This window comes from Vidua chalybeata, chromosome 28 (genome assembly GCF_026979565.1).
Source record: "Vidua chalybeata isolate OUT-0048 chromosome 28, bVidCha1 merged haplotype, whole genome shotgun sequence".
Classification (NCBI taxonomy): domain Eukaryota; kingdom Metazoa; phylum Chordata; class Aves; order Passeriformes; family Viduidae; genus Vidua; species Vidua chalybeata.
In genome coordinates, this window is record NC_071557.1 from 3,494,580 (window position 1) to 3,515,338 (window position 20,759).

The 20,759-nt window shown below is 50.5% G+C and overlaps 1 protein-coding gene across 6 annotated transcripts in view; it reads left to right on the forward strand.

Annotated features, from left to right (window-relative positions):
• AAK1 (AP2 associated kinase 1) overlaps window positions 1–20,759 on the forward strand; it is a 56,658-nt gene that overhangs the window by 21,642 nt on the left and 14,257 nt on the right. For 4 of the 6 annotated variants that reach the window (XM_053966344.1, XM_053966345.1, XM_053966343.1 and 1 more), the window contains exons 5-16: window positions 1,956–2,098; window positions 5,387–5,508; window positions 6,856–6,937; window positions 8,709–8,841; window positions 9,796–9,899; window positions 10,840–10,919; window positions 11,644–11,798; window positions 11,881–12,170; window positions 12,352–12,555; window positions 13,042–13,256; window positions 13,966–14,123; window positions 14,474–14,590. In XM_053966344.1, the coding sequence (XP_053822319.1) occupies window positions 1,956–2,098; window positions 5,387–5,508; window positions 6,856–6,937; window positions 8,709–8,841; window positions 9,796–9,899; window positions 10,840–10,919; window positions 11,644–11,798; window positions 11,881–12,170; window positions 12,352–12,555; window positions 13,042–13,256; window positions 13,966–14,123; window positions 14,474–14,590 (1,803 nt within the window). Of the gene's footprint in view, window positions 1–1,955; window positions 2,099–5,386; window positions 5,509–6,855; window positions 6,938–8,708; window positions 8,842–9,795; window positions 9,900–10,839; window positions 10,920–11,643; window positions 11,799–11,880; window positions 12,171–12,351; window positions 12,556–13,041; window positions 13,257–13,965; window positions 14,124–14,473; window positions 14,591–16,156; window positions 16,253–20,759 lie in introns of all 6 variants that reach the window. The other 2 variants (XM_053966341.1, XM_053966346.1) reach the window with 1 other exon arrangement.

Here is a 20,759-nt window from a genome sequence, read left to right on the forward strand (position 1 = left end):
TCTTCACTTTAGTCTCATTTTTTCCACATCAGCCTGGCTTAGGATTGTTCTGGAAGAAGCAAGACATGAATAATGGGAAGCCAAAAAGCATTCCTGTTACCTCTGACCTTTTTGCTGGGCTGTCTGTAGCCAGACAGGCTCTTCCAGCTGTCCCAAAGCTTTGATCTTTGTGGCTGGGATGTAATGTTTGGAACATGATGCATGTGCTGGGCTCAGATTCTGTCTTCTCGCAGAAGAGTGTTCAGCAAAAATAATGTTTTGGCCAGGTGACTTCAGGAGCCTGTGGCTGCTTTGGATGGTGGCAGCTGATGGAAATGGGTATTTTTGGGCCTGTCTGGCTTTGAACTCAAAAGCATTGTAGCATTTACACACATGTAGGTGTGTGTAAACAGGCCCAGTGCAGGCTTCTGTTCTGCCACATCCTCTTCTGCTTTGTTTTGCTGCAGGAGTCTGGCCTGCCTTGCCCTGGGTTGTTTGCTGCTGAGAGGAGGAACTTTGTGTGCAGTTTTGCTGAAGGCATCACTCCATAAGCTCTCATTAAGCTTCAAGCTAAGCATGGCCAGAGCTGTTGTCAGCACGAGGCTGGCAAATCCCTGCTCAGCCCTGTGTGCAGAGACCGCTGTGGAGGGAGGTACAAACCTGAGCTCTTCACAGGCACCCCCCAGCTGCAGGGCCCACATTTTGGGCTGATGAACTAAAATCCATCTTTCTGAGGAGCTTCCTTCCGTCTGGAAGGAGGTGGTGGCTTTTCTCACGTGGCTCTTGCCAGATGCTGTGGTGCTGCCTGCAGCCTTCCCCTGCAATGGTTGTTACACACTGATTTTCCCTTGTTACTTTCCTTTTGTGGCCAACAGTTTCCAAACCAAATCAGTGCCTTTGTGTGCAGAACTGCATTCATTTTGGGTGTAAAATGTTCACAGCTGTAGTATTCATTAAACTGAGCTTTTCTTTCCTACCACGAAAGTTTTTCAGCACTTGTGATGTGGAATGATGCAGTGCTGCTTCACCAGAGCTTCAGAAAGGAGTTTTTCTCTGTCTGTCTAGGGCGTTTAGAGGAGAAAAAACCCTCAGGATTGTTTTGGAAAGGCCTTGACAGCAACAAAACCCCAAAGCTGAGACAAATTCAGGACTTGTTCATGAAAACTTGTTTTGTTTGTCCAGAGTTTCCCTTGTTACAGATGGATTTTTAATTCTTTGCAGTCAACAACTTCAGCCAAGCCACTTAACGTGTGGGTTTTGTGAATGTCTCCCTTCCTCCCTCCTCTTGCTTACATGTGGCAGACTAATCTGTGGACTGTGGGTGCCCCAAATCCAGCCTTTTATTCCTCTGCTCAGACAAAAGAAGTCCTATTTGGAAGAAAAAAAGAAAATTAGTCCAGAGCTCAGTGTCCTGCAGTGACTGGGGACCCCAGAGCTCAGTGTCCTTCTGTGACTGGGGACCCAAGAGCTCAGTGTCCCTGCTGTGGTTTGAGATGATCCGAGCTCAGTGTCCCTGCTTGTGACTGGGGACCCCAGAGCTCAGTGTCCTTCTGTGACTGGGGACCCAAGAGCTCAGTGTCCCTGCTGTGGTTTGAGATGATCCGAGCTCAGTGTCCCTGCTTGTGACTGGGGACTCCAGAGCTCAGTGTCCCTGGTGTGATTTGGGGATCCCAGAGCTCAGTGTCCTTCTGTGACTGGGGACCCCAGAGCTCAGTGTCCTGCTGTGACTGGGGACCCCAGAGCTCAGTGTCCCTGCTGTGACTGGGGACCCCACAGCTCAGTGTCCCTGCTGTGACTGGGGACCCCAGAGCTCACTGTCCCTGCTGTGGTGTGGGATGATCAGAGCTCAGAGTCCTGCTGTGACTGGGGACCCCACAGCTCAGTGTCCCTGGTGTGGTTTGGGATGGTCAGAGCTCAGTGTCCCTGGTGTGATTTGGGGACCCCAGAGCTCACTGTCCCTGCTGCTTGCCCTGCAGGGGGGCAGGTGGTGAACCTGATGAACCAGCGCCTGCAGACCGGCTTCACCGAGAGCGAGGTCCTGCAGATCTTCTGCGACACCTGCGAGGCCGTGGCCCGGCTGCACCAGTGCAAGACTCCCATCATCCACAGGGACCTGAAGGTGAGCTATGGCCCCAGGGTTGCAGCAGGGCAGCAGGCAGCATCCCCCTGCCTGTCTGCCAGCTGCCCACGCTGTGCTTCTCCTGCTGGTGATGAGGGAAAGTGGGCATAAACACACCTCTCTGCTGGAAGATAAAAAAGGAAATGAGCCTCTCAGTGCTGCTTACCATATGTTTTCCATCTATAGATCTACTTAAACACAAATGTTTGTGAATAATTGTGGCTTGCACACGTGCCAGAACGTACCTGATGAATTATTCACAGTGACCTGAAACACTGCTTATTTAAGGTAGCTCACAAAATTGTTTCCAGATCAAAAGAAGCGCTCCAGAAGCATTGGCCTTGGGGCAGGAATCCTTAGGAGCTTCTGAAAGTGGCCTCTGGAGCTCTGACCATGAAAGTGTGTTGTAAAACTCTGTGTGCTCAGCTGGGCCAGCTTGGGGAAAATCCCCTGCCTGTAATCCAGCAAACAAAAAGATGTTCCCTTTGCTCTCAACGAGGTAGAATGAAATACTCAGCCAAGAAGGAGGCTGCTGTGTGCATTTGAAATTTAGATGTGCTTTGTGGGGCAGGTTCTATTTTCAGAGCCCTCACAGATGTTTGTTTGTGCCACTGGCCATTGTTTTACACGCCACGTGTACCAAGGAGAGCCAGGTAGAGCAGAGGAAGACATCCTCAGGGTTTGGTGTGCTGTGGCATGTTTGAAATGACAGTGATGCCACTGCTCAGTCGGTCTGGGTGTAGGAACAGCTCCTGTGTCTCTTCCCAGGGGGAAACAGGTGATTTCTTACCAATCTGAGTCCTGGATTTAAGGCTGTAAAGTCTGTGGGCAGCTTGCAGGAGTTTGTCTGGGTCAGGAAAACAGGGTGAGGACCAGGAACCTCCCCAGCTGACATTAAACCTGCCCTTACCTGGGGGGTTTAATACAGAACAAACTCAGTGTGTTGCAGGGGAATAAATCTGGGGCATCTGTGCTGGATTCGTGAGTTGATCTGGAGTGTTACTGTCTGCCTGAGTTGCAGTTGAAATGGGCTGTTGGGGCTGGTGTCCAGCCCGCTGCTGCCTGCCTAGGCCAGGGGAGGTTTTGCAAGGCCTGACTCTTGGTAAGCTGTGCCCAGAGTCAGGGTTGGCTCTTTGCTTGGTGACATGTTTTCTGCTTGACTAGTGTATTGTTTCTGTCATGGTGACCTCTGGGGGGTCTCAGTACTAACACAGAATGAATATTTATATATATTTTGACTTTATTTGTGTTAAAATATGATACTGTCAAGAGGCAGTTGCAAAGCCAAGAGAGATTAAGGGCCAGAGAAGTTTAGTACAAGTTCTGGGTGTAAGGAGGGACACGTAGATGTTTTCTTGGGGTGAATATCACCCTGCTGAAGAGGGGGCAGATGTTGGCTTTGCAGGCAGCTGGGGGGTTGGAGGCGTTTTTTGCCTTCCAGCTCTTTGATGCTGCTCTGGTGCTGGAGGTTCCTGCCCTGAGAGCTCTGCCAGCAGAAGGGAGGCTGTGAATGAGCTTTCAGACAAGTGCAGCTGGAGGAGTTTCAGTGGCCCCTGGCTCTGATTTGGAATTAGCCCAAAGGCTTTGCCTGAAGCAGAGCAGCCTCCTGTTGGCACAGTCCCCAGCTGGTGGGAAGTGACCAACAGCTGGGGACAGCAGCACCTTTACCCAGTATTTCTGTAGGCAAAGGGGATGTGGCACTGTGAGTAAGGAGCGCACAAAGGTCCTGTGTCACCCCTGCGTGGGCTCAGGGCGTCCAAGCTGGGGTGCAGCTTTCTGGGTGTTTGACCAGAAGAAGACACCTTCATACTCCTTTTAAAGACAGTTTTCTCTGGCCTGGCAGCGCGTAGCAGAAATTTCTTTTGCTGTGTTTACTTTTTCCTTCTACTGGCATTTGCTGATCAAGCCTGGTTGCTGGATAGTCCCATGCTGGTGTCTAACAAACCTTTCAGGGTGTTTCAGTGAGAAATCACCTCAGACTTCTCAGGCAGATAAAGTGGGAGGACTCTGGGGAAATGTTGGAGGAGTATTTGCAGGGAATAGGGAATAACACAACCAGTGTTGATCTGCTGGGGAGAACATCTGTGTGCAGTGCTTTATTCAAAGCAGATGGATGGCACAGGGGGAAGGGGCGTGTTTAACCCTTGGTTTCAAGCCAACCTTCTCCCCCTCAGCTGCTCTAATTTGGCTGCATTTTCTGATGCTTAAAATGCTGACTCCTTCTTTTTCTTTCCTTCTTGTAAAGGCCATCCTCAAAGGGGAGCTCTGCTTCCAAAGGGCTTTGTTAGTGAACGCTTATGTGGTGATTTTTTTATTTATTTTGAGCTCTATGAGCAGTATGTTTTATCTCGTTGCTGTATCTGAGCGTTTGACACTGATTGAAGATAAAGACATGAAAAATGGTGTGTTCCCTCGAGAGAACATGCTGTTAGTGCTGCTGCACAGATGAGGAGCTGGAACGCGGGGATGCTCTGCCAAAGCAAAGATCTGAACAGAGGGTTTCACACATTTAAAGTCGGTGTTGGAACAGGCAATTTCCTTAGGTACGTGCAAGGTAGAGTTTTGTTAATGCACAGTTATGAGGATGGAGGAGAAGGTTTCTGCTGATTTTATTTGTTTCTGTTGCCTGGTTGAAGGTACCAAATCATATTTGAAAGAAAGGGGGTCTTCTCAGCAGCCTGGGGGAGCCTCTGCTGTTGCAGCCCCTGTTTAGGGACTGTGGGACACCCAGCAGACTCTGAGAACAAGCAAATAAATGTGAGCCTGAGCTGAGGTTTGTTTTGAATGAGACCCTCAGGGACAAATAAGATGCAGACAAAGACCTGGAGATGTGTTTTAATTTCATAAATATGCAAGTGTGTGTGTTGTTTGTCTTCCCTCTGCCCCATAGTCTGTGAGGAGTTACAGCCATTTGTAAAGCTGGGACAGCTTGGATTTCCTGTCCCCAGTTCAGAGGCCAGACCAGGGCCACAGTAGCTCAGGAACATTGAGCTCCAAAGGCACTGGGACACTGAAGTCTTACAAGAGGCAAGGAAATGTGCTTGCAGGAGGAGAAGGGAGGAGTGGCAGGATGGAAGGCAGTGTTACAGCTATGCTTCCATGACTTGATGTCTGTTTTAGGAGATGTGACAGTTTTGATGCCTATTTTCTTTGCTGTCACTTTAAGCTTTAGTGTCAGATGTGTCTGATATGTCTTCAGGCACATAAAACTTTGACTCATCTGAAAAAAAACCAAACCCTGAATATTTTTTGTCTGAGTGATTCTGTGTCTGTCTGCAATGCTCCCAGGTTGAAAACATCCTGCTGCATGACCGTGGCCACTACGTCCTGTGTGACTTTGGGAGTGCTACTAACAAATTCCAGAACCCTCAGACAGAGGGGGTGAACGCGGTCGAGGAGGAGATCAAGAAGTAAGTGTGCTTTGCCTTTTCAGCTCAGCTGTACTTGTGTTTGAAGGGTAATTTTCTCTTGTGCTGGGGTTAATTTTGCTCAGCCTGTTGCAGCAGATTGGCTGTGCTGCATGGCAGTGTCTGCTGCAGGTGAACGAGTGCCTGGGGGAAGGTGAAACAATAAATTGAGCTTGATGTAATTGCTTTGGACCTGAGATTAATGCAGAGAAGCAGCCCCACCTCGGCGAGGCAGTGACCTGTTCTGTCCTGTGCAGGGTCAGGCTGTCTCTGTCCTTCATCTGTCTTGGCTTCTCTGAGCTCCAGGCTGGGATGGCACAATCCCATCCTGGCTGAGATCCCCTCCCCACGGATCCAGGCACTGACTGGGGCTGATCCCAGCTCTGCATGGGAAGTGCCAGCTCCTGGAGGGGTTCAATCCAGCTCCTCCTCCTGCCCCACGCACTGCCAGCTGTCCTGGCAGCATCTCTGGTGCCCCTTGGTGCTTTTTAAAAGGGGGTTCACCTGCAGTTCAGTGAGCCCTGGGTCAGGGCTGGAGCACACTGCAGGTCCTTGGCTTTGCTTTAGTTCTAACAGCATCACTGCTGCAGGCTGGCCACTCCTGTTAGTACAGTTAGGAAAGGGTGCAGATGCCTCTTTTTTGTTGGGATTCAGCTACACCTGCCTGGATTTCCAAGGTTTGTTTGGCGTTGCAGTCCCTTGGAATGCCCTACTTGTACACTTAAGCCTACAAAACCTTTGCCTTTGGCAGTGATCAGGGTAAGCAGCAGGCAGCAATGACAGACCTGCTGGCAGGAAATCTTATCAGAAGAGCCTCATAATCTGTGGAGCAGTTTCCAGCTTTTCTGTTTGTTGTGATGTGTTAAGATGAGGCAGATTCTCACTGTGGTTGGAGGCACACAGTGACCCATCCCTTGCCACAGTGGCTCTGAGCAGGACTCCTGGTGTGGAAATCTACTTTTTAGGAGCCACATGTCCAGTTACAATCTCTGTAATACATTTGGCCACAGCCCTGCAGTGAGGGCATTGCAGAGGACATTTGATGACTGACCTCGTTAATGCTTTGAATCCTTGAATGTTTCTGTTTTTAAAATGACTGCACAATTTTGTGGTGAATTCTCTGATTTAGAGAGGATTGTGGTTTAATATTTTGGCTTTCCAGGGCAGTTTGAGGGGTGTTTTATTGTTTGAGGTGTGTAGCAGGTGATGCTGTTAGAACATTTTTCCAATAGATATCTTTAGCATACCTTTCCTTAAAATGAACAGGGAAAGAGTGAATTTTGAGTTCTTTGAGAGTATGACATGCCTGATATCTCCCTTTTGAGCAGCCTGATCTGCCTTCCCCTGCAGGTACACAACGTTGTCCTACAGAGCACCAGAGATGGTGAACCTGTACAGTGGCAAACTCATCACTACAAAAGCAGACATCTGGGTATGTATAGAAAACCCTGGGCATCCTTTCATTGCCACGGCAGGGAAATGGGGCTTGCCTCATTTTCTGGGAGCCTGGACAGTTTCTGAATGCAGAATTCCTCTGGTGATGTGTCTGATGAGTTCCTGCTGAGCTGAGAGGCTGCTGGAGCAGATGTGTGTGCTCCTCCTGTGTGGTTTGAATTTAGAGATGGATGAAACTCCAGGGTTGAATGGGGCAAATGTGATTTTGTGTCCTAAGAGTTAAATCAGAAAATTCAGGGTATTGTGGCTGGTTGTGCCTGGGCTGGGTTGTTGGTATGTGGAATCAAAGTTCTGTTCAGAATTGAGTAGAAACCTGAGAAAATGGCCCTGCCCCAGCAGCAGCAGTGTGCTGACCCTGTGGAACACACGGCTGAGTTGTCAAACTGGCCAAAGGCCAAACTGCTGCACTGTTTCTGGTGATCAGGGCAATCCTGCCATGCTCTTTCTTCATGGTGGGAACAAAATCCAGCTCCTTTGGGTGGGACACAGATGAGAAAGAGTCTGTGCTGTCTGGAGTGGCAGATCAGCAAAAGTTTAAAAGTGTTTAAAGTGCTAACTGGGGGCATGTTTTGGGTTGGTTTTTTTTTTTTTTTTTTTTTTTTTTTTTTTTTTTTTTGTGGTTTTTGTTTTTTTTTTGTTTTTTTTTTTGAGCCCTGAGCTAGGTAGAAGCAGAAAAAGAGAGTTTTGATGTATGTCCAATAGTTCTGCATCTACAAGAGGGAGAATTGCTGGTGTGACATCTGCTGAAAGTCCCCTCACTGAGCTTGGCTGGGGAAGCAGCAGCTCCTTTGGGGTCAGCTGGGGTCTGTGGGGTCAGCCCTGCACTGGGCAGGGTCACTGGCCTGAAGGGAGTGGAGAGGGGAGGTCACAGCTGTGCCAGTGGGAAAGGACAGGGCCCCAAAGGCAGCCAGAGGAGAGCCAGGATTTGCACTCCTTCCTGTGCTAGTGTGGAAAGGGGAGATCCAGAGGCTCTGCTCTTCCTGGCATGGCAGGAGTTGTGTTCCAGGGACATTTGGAGCGTGTCCAGAGCAGTGTATGGTGGTGAGGCCTCAGCTTGCAGGCCTGCTCCAGTGCTCATCCTGCTGGAAACCTCCCTTTCCCTGAAATCTTACCGAGGTTATTTGAAGCCAGCATGCAATTTCATTGTGAAATCCTGTGACAAAAGAGATGAGCTGACGATGAGTTTCTTAAGATTAGGAAGTGTTTCCTGCTCCCCACTCTGAGGTGGTGGGAGTGTTTCATAATCAGCCCTTTGTGCAAAAACTGTTTTCTTTTGCAATAGGTGGTGGTTCTTGGTGCCAAAAGAAGGGTGGCAGAACCTGGCAGCCTGCAGAATGAGCTGTATTTCCCTGGCATTTATTTGTAGCAGTTGAAAGGTTGTTTGGACTTAATCTTGGAAAAAGTTTGGGTTTCTCTCTGTCAGAATGGATGCATTAATGATGATGGTTGCCATTTATTTGTGCTATTGCTTTGCTCTTTCCTCCCAGGGTGTGGCAGAAAGGCTTTTCCTGTTCAGTGACACGCAGGGTTGTGTGATGATGAGCACTCCCCCAGATGAGAGTCTGCTGAGGGAGAGCTCTGCATGTTCATCCTCCCCTGCAGCTGTGCCTGTCCCAGGTTCCTCACAGGCTGCTGGGGCAGGCCTGACATCATCAGGACCCTGGATCCCGCCATGCTGTCGGAGCCGTGCCGTGCCCCGCTGGGTCAGCGTGGTGAATCCCTGCCCTGTTCTTCCTTTCTCTCTGCAGGCCCTGGGCTGTTTGCTGTACAAGCTGTGCTACTTCACCTTGCCCTTTGGGGAGAGCCAGGTGGCCATTTGTGATGGCAACTTCACCATCCCGGACAACTCGCGGCACTCCCAGGACATGCACTGCCTCATCCGTGAGTGTCTGCGAGGGCTCTGCTCCTGCAGCCCGGCCCCTCTGCAGAACCAGGAGTTCCTCTCCTTCCCAGGGGCTTGCTGCACACGGAGGTGGTGAAAGTGATCTTGTACTGGTTTAGGAGATCACCCCTGGGGAGACAGTCTCGACAAAGAGGTTTCTGTTTGGCCAGGCTGGAGGGAGCTCTGTGGAAGGGCAGGAGCACACACAGCCCTGGTTTGGGTCCTGCAGGGGCTTGCACAATAAGGCTCTTTATGCAGAAACGTATTTCTGCTGTAATAAATCTGTTTGGATAAGGAACTGAAAAGACCACAGTGACTTAAGCTAGTGATAAGAATTCATCTCCTGTGAACTGGGAAACAGAACTGAAATGATTTATAAATATCCCAGTGACTAGAGTGAATGTGTAATTAAGTGTACAATGCACTACTCTTGGCGAAGCTGGGGCAGCTCTCTTGTTTCCAGCACAGCCTTTGATTTTTTTCCTTTCCCTAGCCACAGTCTTGACTCACACAGAGTTGGATGTGTTTGCAGAGGAGGCTGGTATTTTCTTTGCTGATGTGGGCTGTCTGCAGTGGTGCCTGTGGCTGCCCTGTTTCCCTGCCCTGCTGGCACACCAGGGCTGGATCAACCCTTTTCCTGTGGGTTCACCTGAAGTGCCCAGTCCCAGCCAGTGCTGTTCCCTGGCCAGGCAGCATTGGTTGGGTTGGAGGGACCTTAAAGCCCATCCCATCCCACCCCTGCCATGGCAGGGACACCTCCCACTGTCCCAGGGTGCTCCAGCCTGGCCTTGGACACTCCCAGGGCTCCAGGAGCAGCCACAGCAAATCTGGGCACCCTGTGCCAGGGCTCCCCACCCTCAGCACAAAAAAGTCCTTTGTTGGATCAAGTGTGATGTGCTGCCCTGCATTTGTGTGTCCTGCTGCTCTGACCTCAGCATCTCCATCTCTTCCAGGGTACATGCTCGAGCCAGACCCTGATAAGAGGCCTGACATTTATCAGGTCTCCTACTTTGCATTCAAACTGGCCAAGAAGGACTGCCCGGTGCAGAATGTCCAGGTGAGCAGAGGGGTGGCCTGAGGGGGCTCTGGGAGGGGCTGGGGGGGCAGCTCATGAATACTGAGTGTTTGCCTCTGTCCTGTTGGTTGTTCCCCAGTCCTGTAATTAGGAGGGTCTTTTTTGTAACAGCACGGTTTGGTTTGGATTTTTGGTGTCAGAAATCAGGGTTTCTCATTCTGTTTGTCCCTGATTTACCTCCTCACCCAGTCACCAGTGTGAAGCCAACCAAGAGATCTTGTGCATGTGAACATGGGAAAATAGGCCATGCTTGGGAAATTTGATTTCCAGGCATGCTCATCATGGCATGTGTAATTTGGCCTGCACTTGGATTTGAGCACAGCAGTTCTGGGCCTGTTGGCTGGGACTTGGCATTTGAACTGCATCAGACCTTACACAACCATCTGCCCCTTCTTGGTGTGTCTTCAGAGACTTCAGATGAAAAACGGAGTTGACAATTATTTTCTTACGTTGTTATGGACACTGTGACAGACATTTTATTTTGTTGTTTCTACATAAATAGAAACTTAGGGATTTTCCCCATGTTCAGGTGATTATTTATGGTCTTTATGAATAAGAGATAGTTTGGGTTCTATTATGCCTGTGTTTTTATAGCATCATTAATAAATTTTGTCACTACTGTCCCCTGGTTGTCTTTTAAAAATGACATGTCTTTTAAAAATTTGTGCTGTGGAGCTTTATGTTCATATTCCATGCTCAGTGGTCAAAAAGCTGAGCCCTCTTTTCTTCCTTCGTAAAGACTCTCCCAAACTCCTGTCTCCCGATGACATGAACCTTGTGGTGTTTGTGATGTGTCCACATGAGGAGTAATTGCTTTGGGGATCCCCAGATCTCCCTGTTTTATTGTGATGTTTTTGCACATTATTTCTGACTCTGTTTTCTGCCCTTGAAATACCAAATTGGGCACTTTTGGGATCTGCAGAACTCTCCAATCCCTGCTAAACTCCCAGACCCAGTTAAAGCAAGTGAAGCTGCTGCAAAGAAGAGTCAACCAAAGGCCAGGTAACCCCACCTGCTTTTTACTCCCCCTTTTGTTGCCTGTTGTCTCTGCTGTTTATTAGCAAAGGTGTATTTAGCTGCTTCCTTGGGGACTTCAGCTGCCACGTGGTGACTGAGCACAGTTACTGTCCCTGACTCAGAAACACTCTGATACCAGGTTCCTTAGTTATCAAGAGCAATTTGGTATCTACAAACCACAGAAGGCTGGGGGCATGGCTGCTCCTCTCTCTTGCTGTGCATTTTTGGAGCTGAGTAAACACTGAGCAGAGATCAGGAGAGTTCAGTGACCTGATTCTGGGGTGCATGTACCAAAGTTAAAGTGCATCTAAAGATGGCAGTTCAGACAACTCTGCCCAAAGGTACCAGCTGCTCATGAGCTGATTTGTGTCCTTCATATGCTCATTCAGAAGTTTGAGTGGTTTCAAGCAATATGTTGTAAGAAATAGTTGGATATAAGTTGAGTGGTTTTGACAAGTCCCAGCTGTCCACCAGGAGAGGATGCCACGATTGGCAGAGAAGTCAGAACGACAGTGTTGGATTAATTGTTGTGAATGCATGCAGGAGGTTTTACTGTGCCTGGGTGCCCTGTTTCACCTTTGTCAGTCACACCCAGCTGAGGTGTGGGTGAGTGTTTGCCCACAGTGTTTGAGGTGTGTGTGTTCTGTACACCAGCTGCCCAGCTCACAGGCTGTGCTCACTGCCCTTCCTTCTCCTCCTTCCTTAACAGGCTCACAGACCCCATCCCTACGACAGAAACGTCCATAGCACCCCGCCAGCGACCTAAAGCAGGACAGACCCAGCCCAACCCTGGAATTCTGCCCATCCAGCCAGCCCTGACACCCAGGAAGAGAGCCACAGCCCAGGCAGCCATTCAGCCACAGGGTGAGCGACGTGTCTGTGTGCTCCCTGCTGCCTCGTGTGCATCAGGCAGTGACCTAATACTGGCTTTGGGTTCTCGTCCCAGCTGCAGGCCCAGCTGCCCTGGGCAGTGCCCAGCCCTCGCTCCCTGCCAGCACCCCCCAGCCAAAAGCAGCCCCCCAGCAGCCTCCAGCCCAGCCCCAGGCCAAGGCAGCAGCAGCGCCCCAGGCACAGCCCCAGGTCCCCTCAACACAGCCCCAGGCCACCCCTCAGCATCAGCAGCAGCTTTTCCTGAAGCAGCAGCTCCTGCAGCAGCAGCAGCAGCAGCAGCAACAACAGCAGCAGGCTGCCTACTTCCAGCAGCAGCAGCAGCAGCAGATGATGCAGGCACAGCAGGTGGGTGTGTGTGCCAGGTTCATCACATCTCTATGTCTGCAGGGCTGTAGCTTTGTGTTTATGGCAAGTTCCTGCTCTTTTGGGGGGAATGGGTGCAGCTTTTAGGAATTTCCTGTGTGTCCCCAGTCCTCCAGCAGGACTTGGCCTAGGTCCACCACACCTCCAACCTCTTGTTTCCCAGTTCCCAGTGGTGCAGCAAGGAGCACCCGCGCAGCATCAGCAGCTGATGCAGAACTACTACCAGCAGCAGCAGCAGCAGCAGCTGCTGGCCCAGCAGGCAGCTATGCAGCAGAAGACCACAGCAGCAGCAGCAGCAGCCCAGCAGAAGCAGCAGCCCCAGGCCCAGCCGGGCACAGCACTGCCGGCACAGCCACAGGAGCAGGGGGTGAGACCTTGGGACTCTGGGACTTTGGGTACAAATGCTCCTCTGCCAGCTCCTGAGTGCTGATCTGAGCTCTTCCCACCTCTGCTCTGGATCTTAGCCTCTCTACCCCTGAGTAGGTTTGAGTCCAGCCAGCCTTTGCCAAGTCTTAATGGAGGTTTTACCTCCAGAGCTGCACCACAGAAAGGGGAGAGACTCTCTCCCTGTGCCGTAATCCTGAAACACTGCAGAGCAGCCAATTCCTCCTGGCATATTTCCTGTGTTTGTTTGGTTTTTCTCCTCCAGACTGTCCCCAGTCCATGGCTAGAATGCTGGGTGCTCCAGCAGGAGCTGTTTTCTGCCCTGGTCCATGGCTGGAACACTGGCTGCTCCAGCAGGAGCTGTTTTCTCCCTCAGTCCATGGCTGGCTTGCTGGGTGCTCCAGCAGGAGCTGTTTTCTCCCTGTGGCTGCCCTCTGAGCAAGGTCACTGTGCTTTCCTCCCCTGGCAGGCCCAGGTGCAGGCTCAGAGGCAGCAGCAGCAGCAACAGGCTCAGGGGCAGAAGCTGGGCTCCCTCACGCCGCCGTCCTCGCCCAAGGCGCAGCGCGCGGGGCACCGCCGCATCCTCAGCGACGTCACCCACAGCGCCGTGTTCGGCGTGCCCGCCAGCAAATCCACCCAGCTGCTGCAGGCTGCGGCTGCTGAGGCCAGCCTCAACAAGTCCAAGTAGGTGCTCAGGGTTTTGGGGGTTCAACCTCAACATGTCCAAGTAGGTGCTCAGGATTTTGGGGGTTCAGCCTCAACATGTCCAAGTAGGTGCTCAGGGTTTTGGGGCTCAGCCTTAACAAGTCCAAGTAGTCCTAGGCCCCTGTGTGGGGTATGAGCAAGGGCTGGGTCAGGCTGTGGGAGGTGTTGGATGCAAAGCTCTGAATGGAGGTAGGCACAAAACTCTGAGCAAGTCTTTGCCTTCAAGACCTCAGTTTAGGGCTTGGCAGGAAGTACTGGAAAATTTGCCCCAAAGTCCTGATGAGTTGTCTGAGGTGACCAGGGCCTTCTCTGGCTCACAAAAGGCAGTGTCAGTTCAGCCACAGCCCTGGTGTGCACTTCATTCTCACTGCTTGATACCAGCATTTCCTAAAGGTTGGACTTGATGGTCTTGGAGATCTTAATGGAGCTCTGATTCCCTAGGAGTATTTGCTAGGTCACTTTGACAGTGTCACAGGCAAAAAGCCTTTTGGCTGTTGGTTTTAACTCCTGAGATGTGGGTGCTCAGCCTCAGTGCTCCCAGGCTTCTGAGCATGGGACTGCAGTAGCTTATACTGAATGTTTTAATTGGGAAGTCATTAGAGTGTAGTGGCTTGGACCAGCTGATGGTGCTGGCCAGGGGGTTTCAGATGGGTGGTTAATGGCTCTTGTGTGGGGTGATCCCATCCAGATCTGCTTCCACCACACCCTCGGGCTCGCCAAGGACCTCGCAGCAGAATGTCTACAACCCTCCTGACGTGTCCACGTGGAACCCCTTTGACGATGACAACTTCTCCAAGCTGACAGCTGAGGAGCTGCTGAACAAGGACTTTGCAAAGCTGGGGGATGGTAGGTGCACGGGGTGCTGTAGCACCTGCCTGCTCTGGAAGGGAAGGTGCCATGGACTGAGGATGCTTTTGGACTCGGGTGCCCTGTATTATTACAGTCCTCTGGCTAAATCTTTCCAGGTTCTTTCTCTTTGCAGTTCAGTGGTGCCTCCAAGGCAGAGATACCAGCTGCTTTGACAGCACCCCTGCTCAGGTGCCTGTGGCAGCTGCAGTTTAAACTCTGCTTCATCTGCAAGTCAGGATTTGCAGCAAGGGCCTTAAGGCACCTAGTGGAACAGTGTCCTAAAAGTACAGATGAGCAGCCTACTTCCAGAATAGAAGTATCCCCCTAACTCTGGGTCTGCATTCCAGGGAAAGCTCCAGAAAAGGCAGGCAGCTCCACGGAGAACCTGATCCCAGGTTTCCAGCCCGCTGCGCCTGCAGCCCCGGCGGATGCCTTTGGTGGCTCCTCCTTCCCTGCTGGGCCAGGTGAGTTTGGGAGCATGGACAGCGTGGAAGGGCAGCTCCTGGCCAGGACCCCTTTGAAAGGGAAGCAAAACTGGTACAAACAGAGCTGCATGGGCACTGAGAGTGCAGGGTTGGCACTTCAGGAGAGGAGGGAATGTCACAGTTGGGGGGCAGAGACAGGATGCTGTGTGGAGGCAGAGGTGGGGCTTGTGGTGAGGGAAAAAACTGAGCCCTGAGTTCCCAAGGAAGCTTCTTAGTGTGTGGAAGTTCCATGGAGCTCATAACAAGGAGTAAAACTTGCTATGTGCAGTGAGGGAAGTATCTGGGAGGTGTTGGTCAGACCTGCTGGTCTGTTTGGAGGAGTGGAGGAACAAGGATAACATCTCTGCTGCAGAGTGAGGAGGACAGCAGGGAGAGTGAGCAGGGAAAGTCCTTGGAGGAGAGCACAGTCTCATCATTGACATGTGGAGTGATGAAGGCAGTAATTTCTGCACTGGCTGGGCAGTGTGGCTCCACCTTGGCTGGTCTGAGGAGTTTCTCTGCCTGTGGGACCTTGTCTGGTTCTCCTTTGGTCCTTGTGTCCCAAGGTTTTGCTGTGAGCAGCCCCTTCTATTCCAAAAACCCTTGGTGAGTGCTGCTGCTCATTTCTACTCCTTCAGCATCAGTTCTCACTGTGGGCAGCTCAGACCTGCCAAGCACAGAGGTGGAAAGCTGCTTCTAGGAGCTCCGGGAGCCAGGGATCCTCCCCCTGGTGACAGATGCTCCTGGTTGATGCCTCCCCACTGAAACAAAACAACTCTTGGTGAGAGGAGTCTGGGAAGAGGCTGAAGAATCCTTTGTGGGGCAAGGAGTGACAAATCCATTTGTGCTTATTTCTATTTATAAAAGGAGATATAGGGGAGCTTATAACTGAGCCTGGTATGTTGGTCCGTGCTGGAGAATTAAGGAATGCTCCTGGGGAGTTGCTTTCTGAGTTTGTCCAGCTGTGAGCAGTTTCTGGTGTTCCATCAGCCTTTGTGGATGATGCTGAGCAGCAGCAGCTCCACGTTGAGCTGTGAAGCACCTTCTGCAAAGCCTGAGGAGCATCTGTGTGCCCTGGGCTCTGTGGTTGCTCTACCATGCTCAGTTCCTGCAGCGTCTGCCCCTTGACTTCCCAGTCCTGGGGCTTGGCATAGGAAGGTATCTTGGAAACCTTGGTGCTGGGCTGGGCACTTCCAGCCCTTCTCTTTCTTTCCTCAGGGACAGGAGCCTGGCTAGTGCACAGTGCTGCAGATTTTATTGCAGACAAACGGGCTGTGTGTCCTTTCTGAAGCCTTTCACCTTTTGTGCTGCTGAAGGCAGATAACAGTTCTTCCCTGCCAGGGAATGTTCTGAGATGTGTGGGTCAAATAGAAAGGGCGAGCTGCATAGTAACGGTGGTTTTGTTTGGGTTTTTACTCTTTTTAGTAGCAAAATTGGTCAGAGTGTGCCTGTGTGTGGTTGTGTCAGGCCACAGCTGGGGCTGTGCCTGTGCTGGGGTTTTGCTCTGTGCTTTCTCCTCTTCTCTGTTCACTCTGCCTTTTCTTTTCCTTTCCTCTTCTCTACCAGCTGAAAAAACGAAAGACATTCTGAGTTTGGACTCTAGCCCTCCTCTTCTGACTGTGCCTGATCCTTTCATTCCTCTCCCGTTATCCGACACCCCAGGTAACCCGAGCTAAGGGGCTGAGGGGGGCAGAGTGCTGGGCTTTGTTCTGGCCTCTGAATCTTCTGCTTCTCTTCAGGCACACCCGAAATCCTGGGCACTGCCAGGCTCTGCTGGGCTCACTGGCAGTGGGGATGGTTTTCATGGCAGGGCCTGGGGTTATCTCTTTGTTCCTAATGCCAGAAATGTAGGTGGGTGTCCTTAAGAGGCTCAGCATGCCAAGCCAAAACTGATGGGAGGGCTGGAGCACCTCTCCTAGGAGGGAAAGCTGGAGTTGTTCAGTCTGGAGCAGAGAAGGCTCCAGGGAGGCCTCAGAGCCCCTTCCAGGGCCTAAAGGGGCTCCAGGAGAGCTGGGGACAAGGGCTGGAGGGACAGGGCGCAGGGAATGGCTCCCACTGCCAGAGGGCAGGGCTGGATGGGATATTGGGAATTAGGAATTGTTCCCTGAGGGTGGGCAGACCCTGGCACAGGTGCCCAGAGCAGCTGGGGCTGCCCCTGGATCCCTGGCAGTGTCCAAGGCCAGGCTGGACAGGGCTGGGAGCACCTGGGATGGTGGAAGGTGTCCTTGCCATGGCAGGGGGGGATGGAATGGGCTTTAAGGTCCCTCCCAACACAAACCATTCCAAGATCCTGTGAAAAATAATCCCCAGGTGATTAATTACCTGTACTGACTTAAGCTGTTTCCCAATGGCCTCCAACCTTGAAATTGTAGGTTTTATTATTGTTAATCTTTCTTTCCTCTAAGAGTCAGTGTTTCTTTGGCTTCCGAAGTCTGTTGCAAATCTGAGCATCTTGTGAAGCACAAGTTGCATGTGACCTTTTCTGATTTGGCAAGGTTTTCCAGTGCAGTTGGTGCTGTTTCATTTCCTTTGCAGTGCTGCTTCTAAGCCTTTTCTGTGCATATTTCTGACTGCAGCAGCCAACACTTTTTAGCACAAGATTATGTAAGTGCTTAGGAGCTTATTTGCAAATCGGTGGGATTTGGAATATGGGGATGTTTTTATCTGGGAGCCTCTCTGAGCCCCCTGGTGAGTCTGTGTGGCAGGTCCCCTGTCAGTGAGCCCCAGAGCACAGCTGCAGCTCCCATCCTTGTCCCTAGCCCAGGCTCTGGCTCACTGCTGCTTTGGAGGACCCAAAAAAGACATTTCCATTTGTTTGTTCTTTTTAAAGTAAAACCTGAGGCCAGAGCTCATGAATATTTTCAAGGACTAGGGCTACAGACCAGTCCTTAGCTTTGAAACTGAGAGGGCTTGTCTGCTTGTAAATTCAGCAGAAAAGATCAAACTTCTGGATTTGAGCTCAGGTTTTCACCTGGCTACAGCTCAGCTCAGGCCACAAACCTCCTCCCCTTGGCACCTGAAGGTGCAGGTGGCAGCACCTGAGTGCCTGTCAGAGACCCTGGGCTCTCCCACCTTGCAGAGGCACAGGTGCAGTGGGTGTCCCTCCTCCTCCCCTGTGTAATGGCTGCAGTTCTTAATGGAATTGTAACTGGGAAGAGGAGCTGGCAAGAGGGATGTAAAAATATGGCAAAACATCTGTTAAAATAAGGGAGAATTAAATATTCATGCTGAAAACATATTTCCTTGTGTATGTGCAGGAAAATGAGCCAAGTTGTTGTTAATGAGCTTATTTCAGGCTTCACCACGGACTAATCCTTGGTGTTGGTCAGGGGAACTCTCTCTGTTGGGTCACTCTGGCTGATGGAGGAGGGTATTTTATTTTTTTGGGAACGAAACACTTGATGAGATGTTTTTAATCACCATAACTCTAATCCAGGCCCATGAATTCTGAGACGGTAACTGGGTGCCCAGCTATGCCTGGGTGTTCATAACAGCTCTACCAAACAACTGTATTTCTGCTGAGGATTTATTTGCACCAAGATGACACACTGAGATAAAGTAATTGCACATGCACAATTAGGCAGGCACAGCAGCTGTGGGTGTGCACTAATGGTCTGCAGAGGTTTACATCTTGAGTTGGGAAGATGCAAAAGGGCAACTGCTCATGTGGGAACCCGATGGATTTGTTGCTGTATTTACTGGGAGGGCAAGGTGGGGGTGTGATGATTTAAAGCAATAAAGCCAGCAGACCATGAGAATCCCAGCTAAATGAGCGTCAAGAGCATCTAGTGTTCTTCTGCCTGGGCTTTGAGTTTGATTGTAGGGGGGAGAATTTACTGTTCTACAAATATTTGAGATCTTGAACGTGAAACTAAAATTGCTTGGTTTTGCTCTCTTAAGAAGCCACCGTTTGTCACTGTTTAATAAGAAATGACCCAGAGTCATCAGAAGGCTGAGTGGCATAAGTGCCTCAGTCTTTACTGAATTCTTCTTTTGTACACTGGTCTGATACAGGTGGGCCTGATTGGTCATTTAATCAGTGTATTTCACCCGGTTGAAGAATTAGCAAGATGATTGTTTTTTTAATCAGTGCATTTCACCTGGTTGAAGAATTAACAAGATGATAGGTCATTTAATCAATGCATTTCACCTGATTGAAGAATTAGCAAGATGATAGGTTATTTAATCAATGCATTTCACCCGATTGAAGAATTAGCAAGATGATAGGTCATTAATCAATGCATTTCACCTGGTTGAAGAATTAACAAGATGCCCATTTGTAAACAATCTTATGAGAATAACAAGAAAACAGATATTAGAAAAACAACACCTGCAGGTTTTTTATAATAATTGGCCATCACTGTTGATCTCCAGCTCCCTGAAGTCTTGCAGGCTGATTCTGGGAAAGCTTTTCTAGCTTTCTCTGACCAGGCTGTCACATCCACAGCTGTTGAGTGTTGTCCTGTTAGCTCCATGGTGTTTACAGAGCCCTGATTCCATTTGCCTTTATTCCCCTTCTCTTCCTGCCCCTGTTGTGTGAGAACCAATCCATTTCTGCAGGAGAGTGGCAGTGCAGCCTTCCCTGGCCTGGTCCAGGGAATTCCATGGACTGAACACCACTCAGGGCTGTTTTAACCTGCTAAAACTTCATCAGTCAACAGGCAGAGCCCCTGGCCAGTGATAAATCCCTGCCCACGCTGGTGATGTCCCTCCCAGCCGCTGCCCTGGCAGGATTTTCACAGCTGTGTCTCTCTCTCCCAGCTGGCCCCCGAAGGAAAGGACTCTGCTGTGTGCTCTGCTGAGCTGTGTGTTCTGCCCAGGGCAGCCCTGCAGTGGGTGCCAGCCCTGCAGTGAGTACCAGCCCTGTGTGTGCCTGTGTCCTCACCTTGGCACACAGCTCTGCCCACTGCTCCCTTTTTAACTTGCAAGTTTTCAGGAGTCCTTGTTCTTTCTAATAGCCTGCTCTAACCCCAAGCCCCTTTGCCTCTCTCATCTCTTGATTTGATACTTTTGATATTGATATTATTGATGTTATCTTGACTGATGTTTTTTCCTAACTCTGGTGTTTCCTGAAATGCTTTTGGAGTGTTTGTGGCTGAAGGGGTGTGTGGCCAGCAGTGAAAGCAGCATGGCAACAGAGTCTCTGGCCCTGGTGGCTGCAGGTTCAAAGTCTGGGCAAACTGACTGACTGTGAGCTCCACCAGGTGTGTGCATGTGTTGGAAAAGGGGTCTGAAGAAAAGGCCAGCACTCTCTCCCTGGATTGCCCAAAGCTGTGCTTCTCAGCCAATGCATGATGGGGTCTGGCCTGTCTGCTTGTCCCAAGGTACAAATCCAGAGTTAATTCGTGGCTAGGCCTCCTCCTCGTGTTTGGTGCAAACCAGAGGAGAGGCCCTTGCTTTCATTCCTGGAGGAAGTGATTTGGTTTTCCAGGCTCTGGAGCCACCAGCATCAGCCTCTTGGGCATGCTCCAAGACCCATCAGCTGCAGGCTCCTGCTCTGCTCTTTCTGCAGATGTTTTTCTTACTCTGACAGGAAACAATCAGTAATTTCTTACTGTGAGGAACAGGGAACTTGACAAATCTTAAAGGCTGCAGTGTGTGGTTGGGCTCTACCTCAGCGAGGGGCTGAGAGGGCACTTTTTAATCCCTCCCTGTGTTTCTATATATAAAAATATATGGGTTTTATATACATATATATATATATATATATATATATATATATATATATATATATATATATATATATATATATATATATAAAAACTCAGGCAGTGGCAGAGCTGTGGGCTGTTCTGCAATGGTTCCTTGGGAGAGGAGCCCATGGTGGGTGAGGATGTCCTCACCTCTCTTAGGTGGTTCCTCTGATGGCTCTGAGTGCTGCTGGGGCACAAACTTCATGGCAGGGGCTGTTGTGATGGCACAAGGGATGGTGGTGTTGAGCTGAAGGAGGTGGGTTTTAGCTTAAAGAGAGAATCTTACAGTGAGGCTGCTGAGGCCCTGGCACAGAGAAGCTGTGGCTGCCCCTGGATCCCTAGCAGTATCCAAGGCCAGGCTGGACACAGGGGCTCGTGGAAGGTGTCCCTGCCACGGCAGGGGTGGCTGAGCTCTGACAGGTCCTCTGCATCCCAGAGCACTCAGGGTTCTGTGCGGAGCCATTTCCCACCCGTGG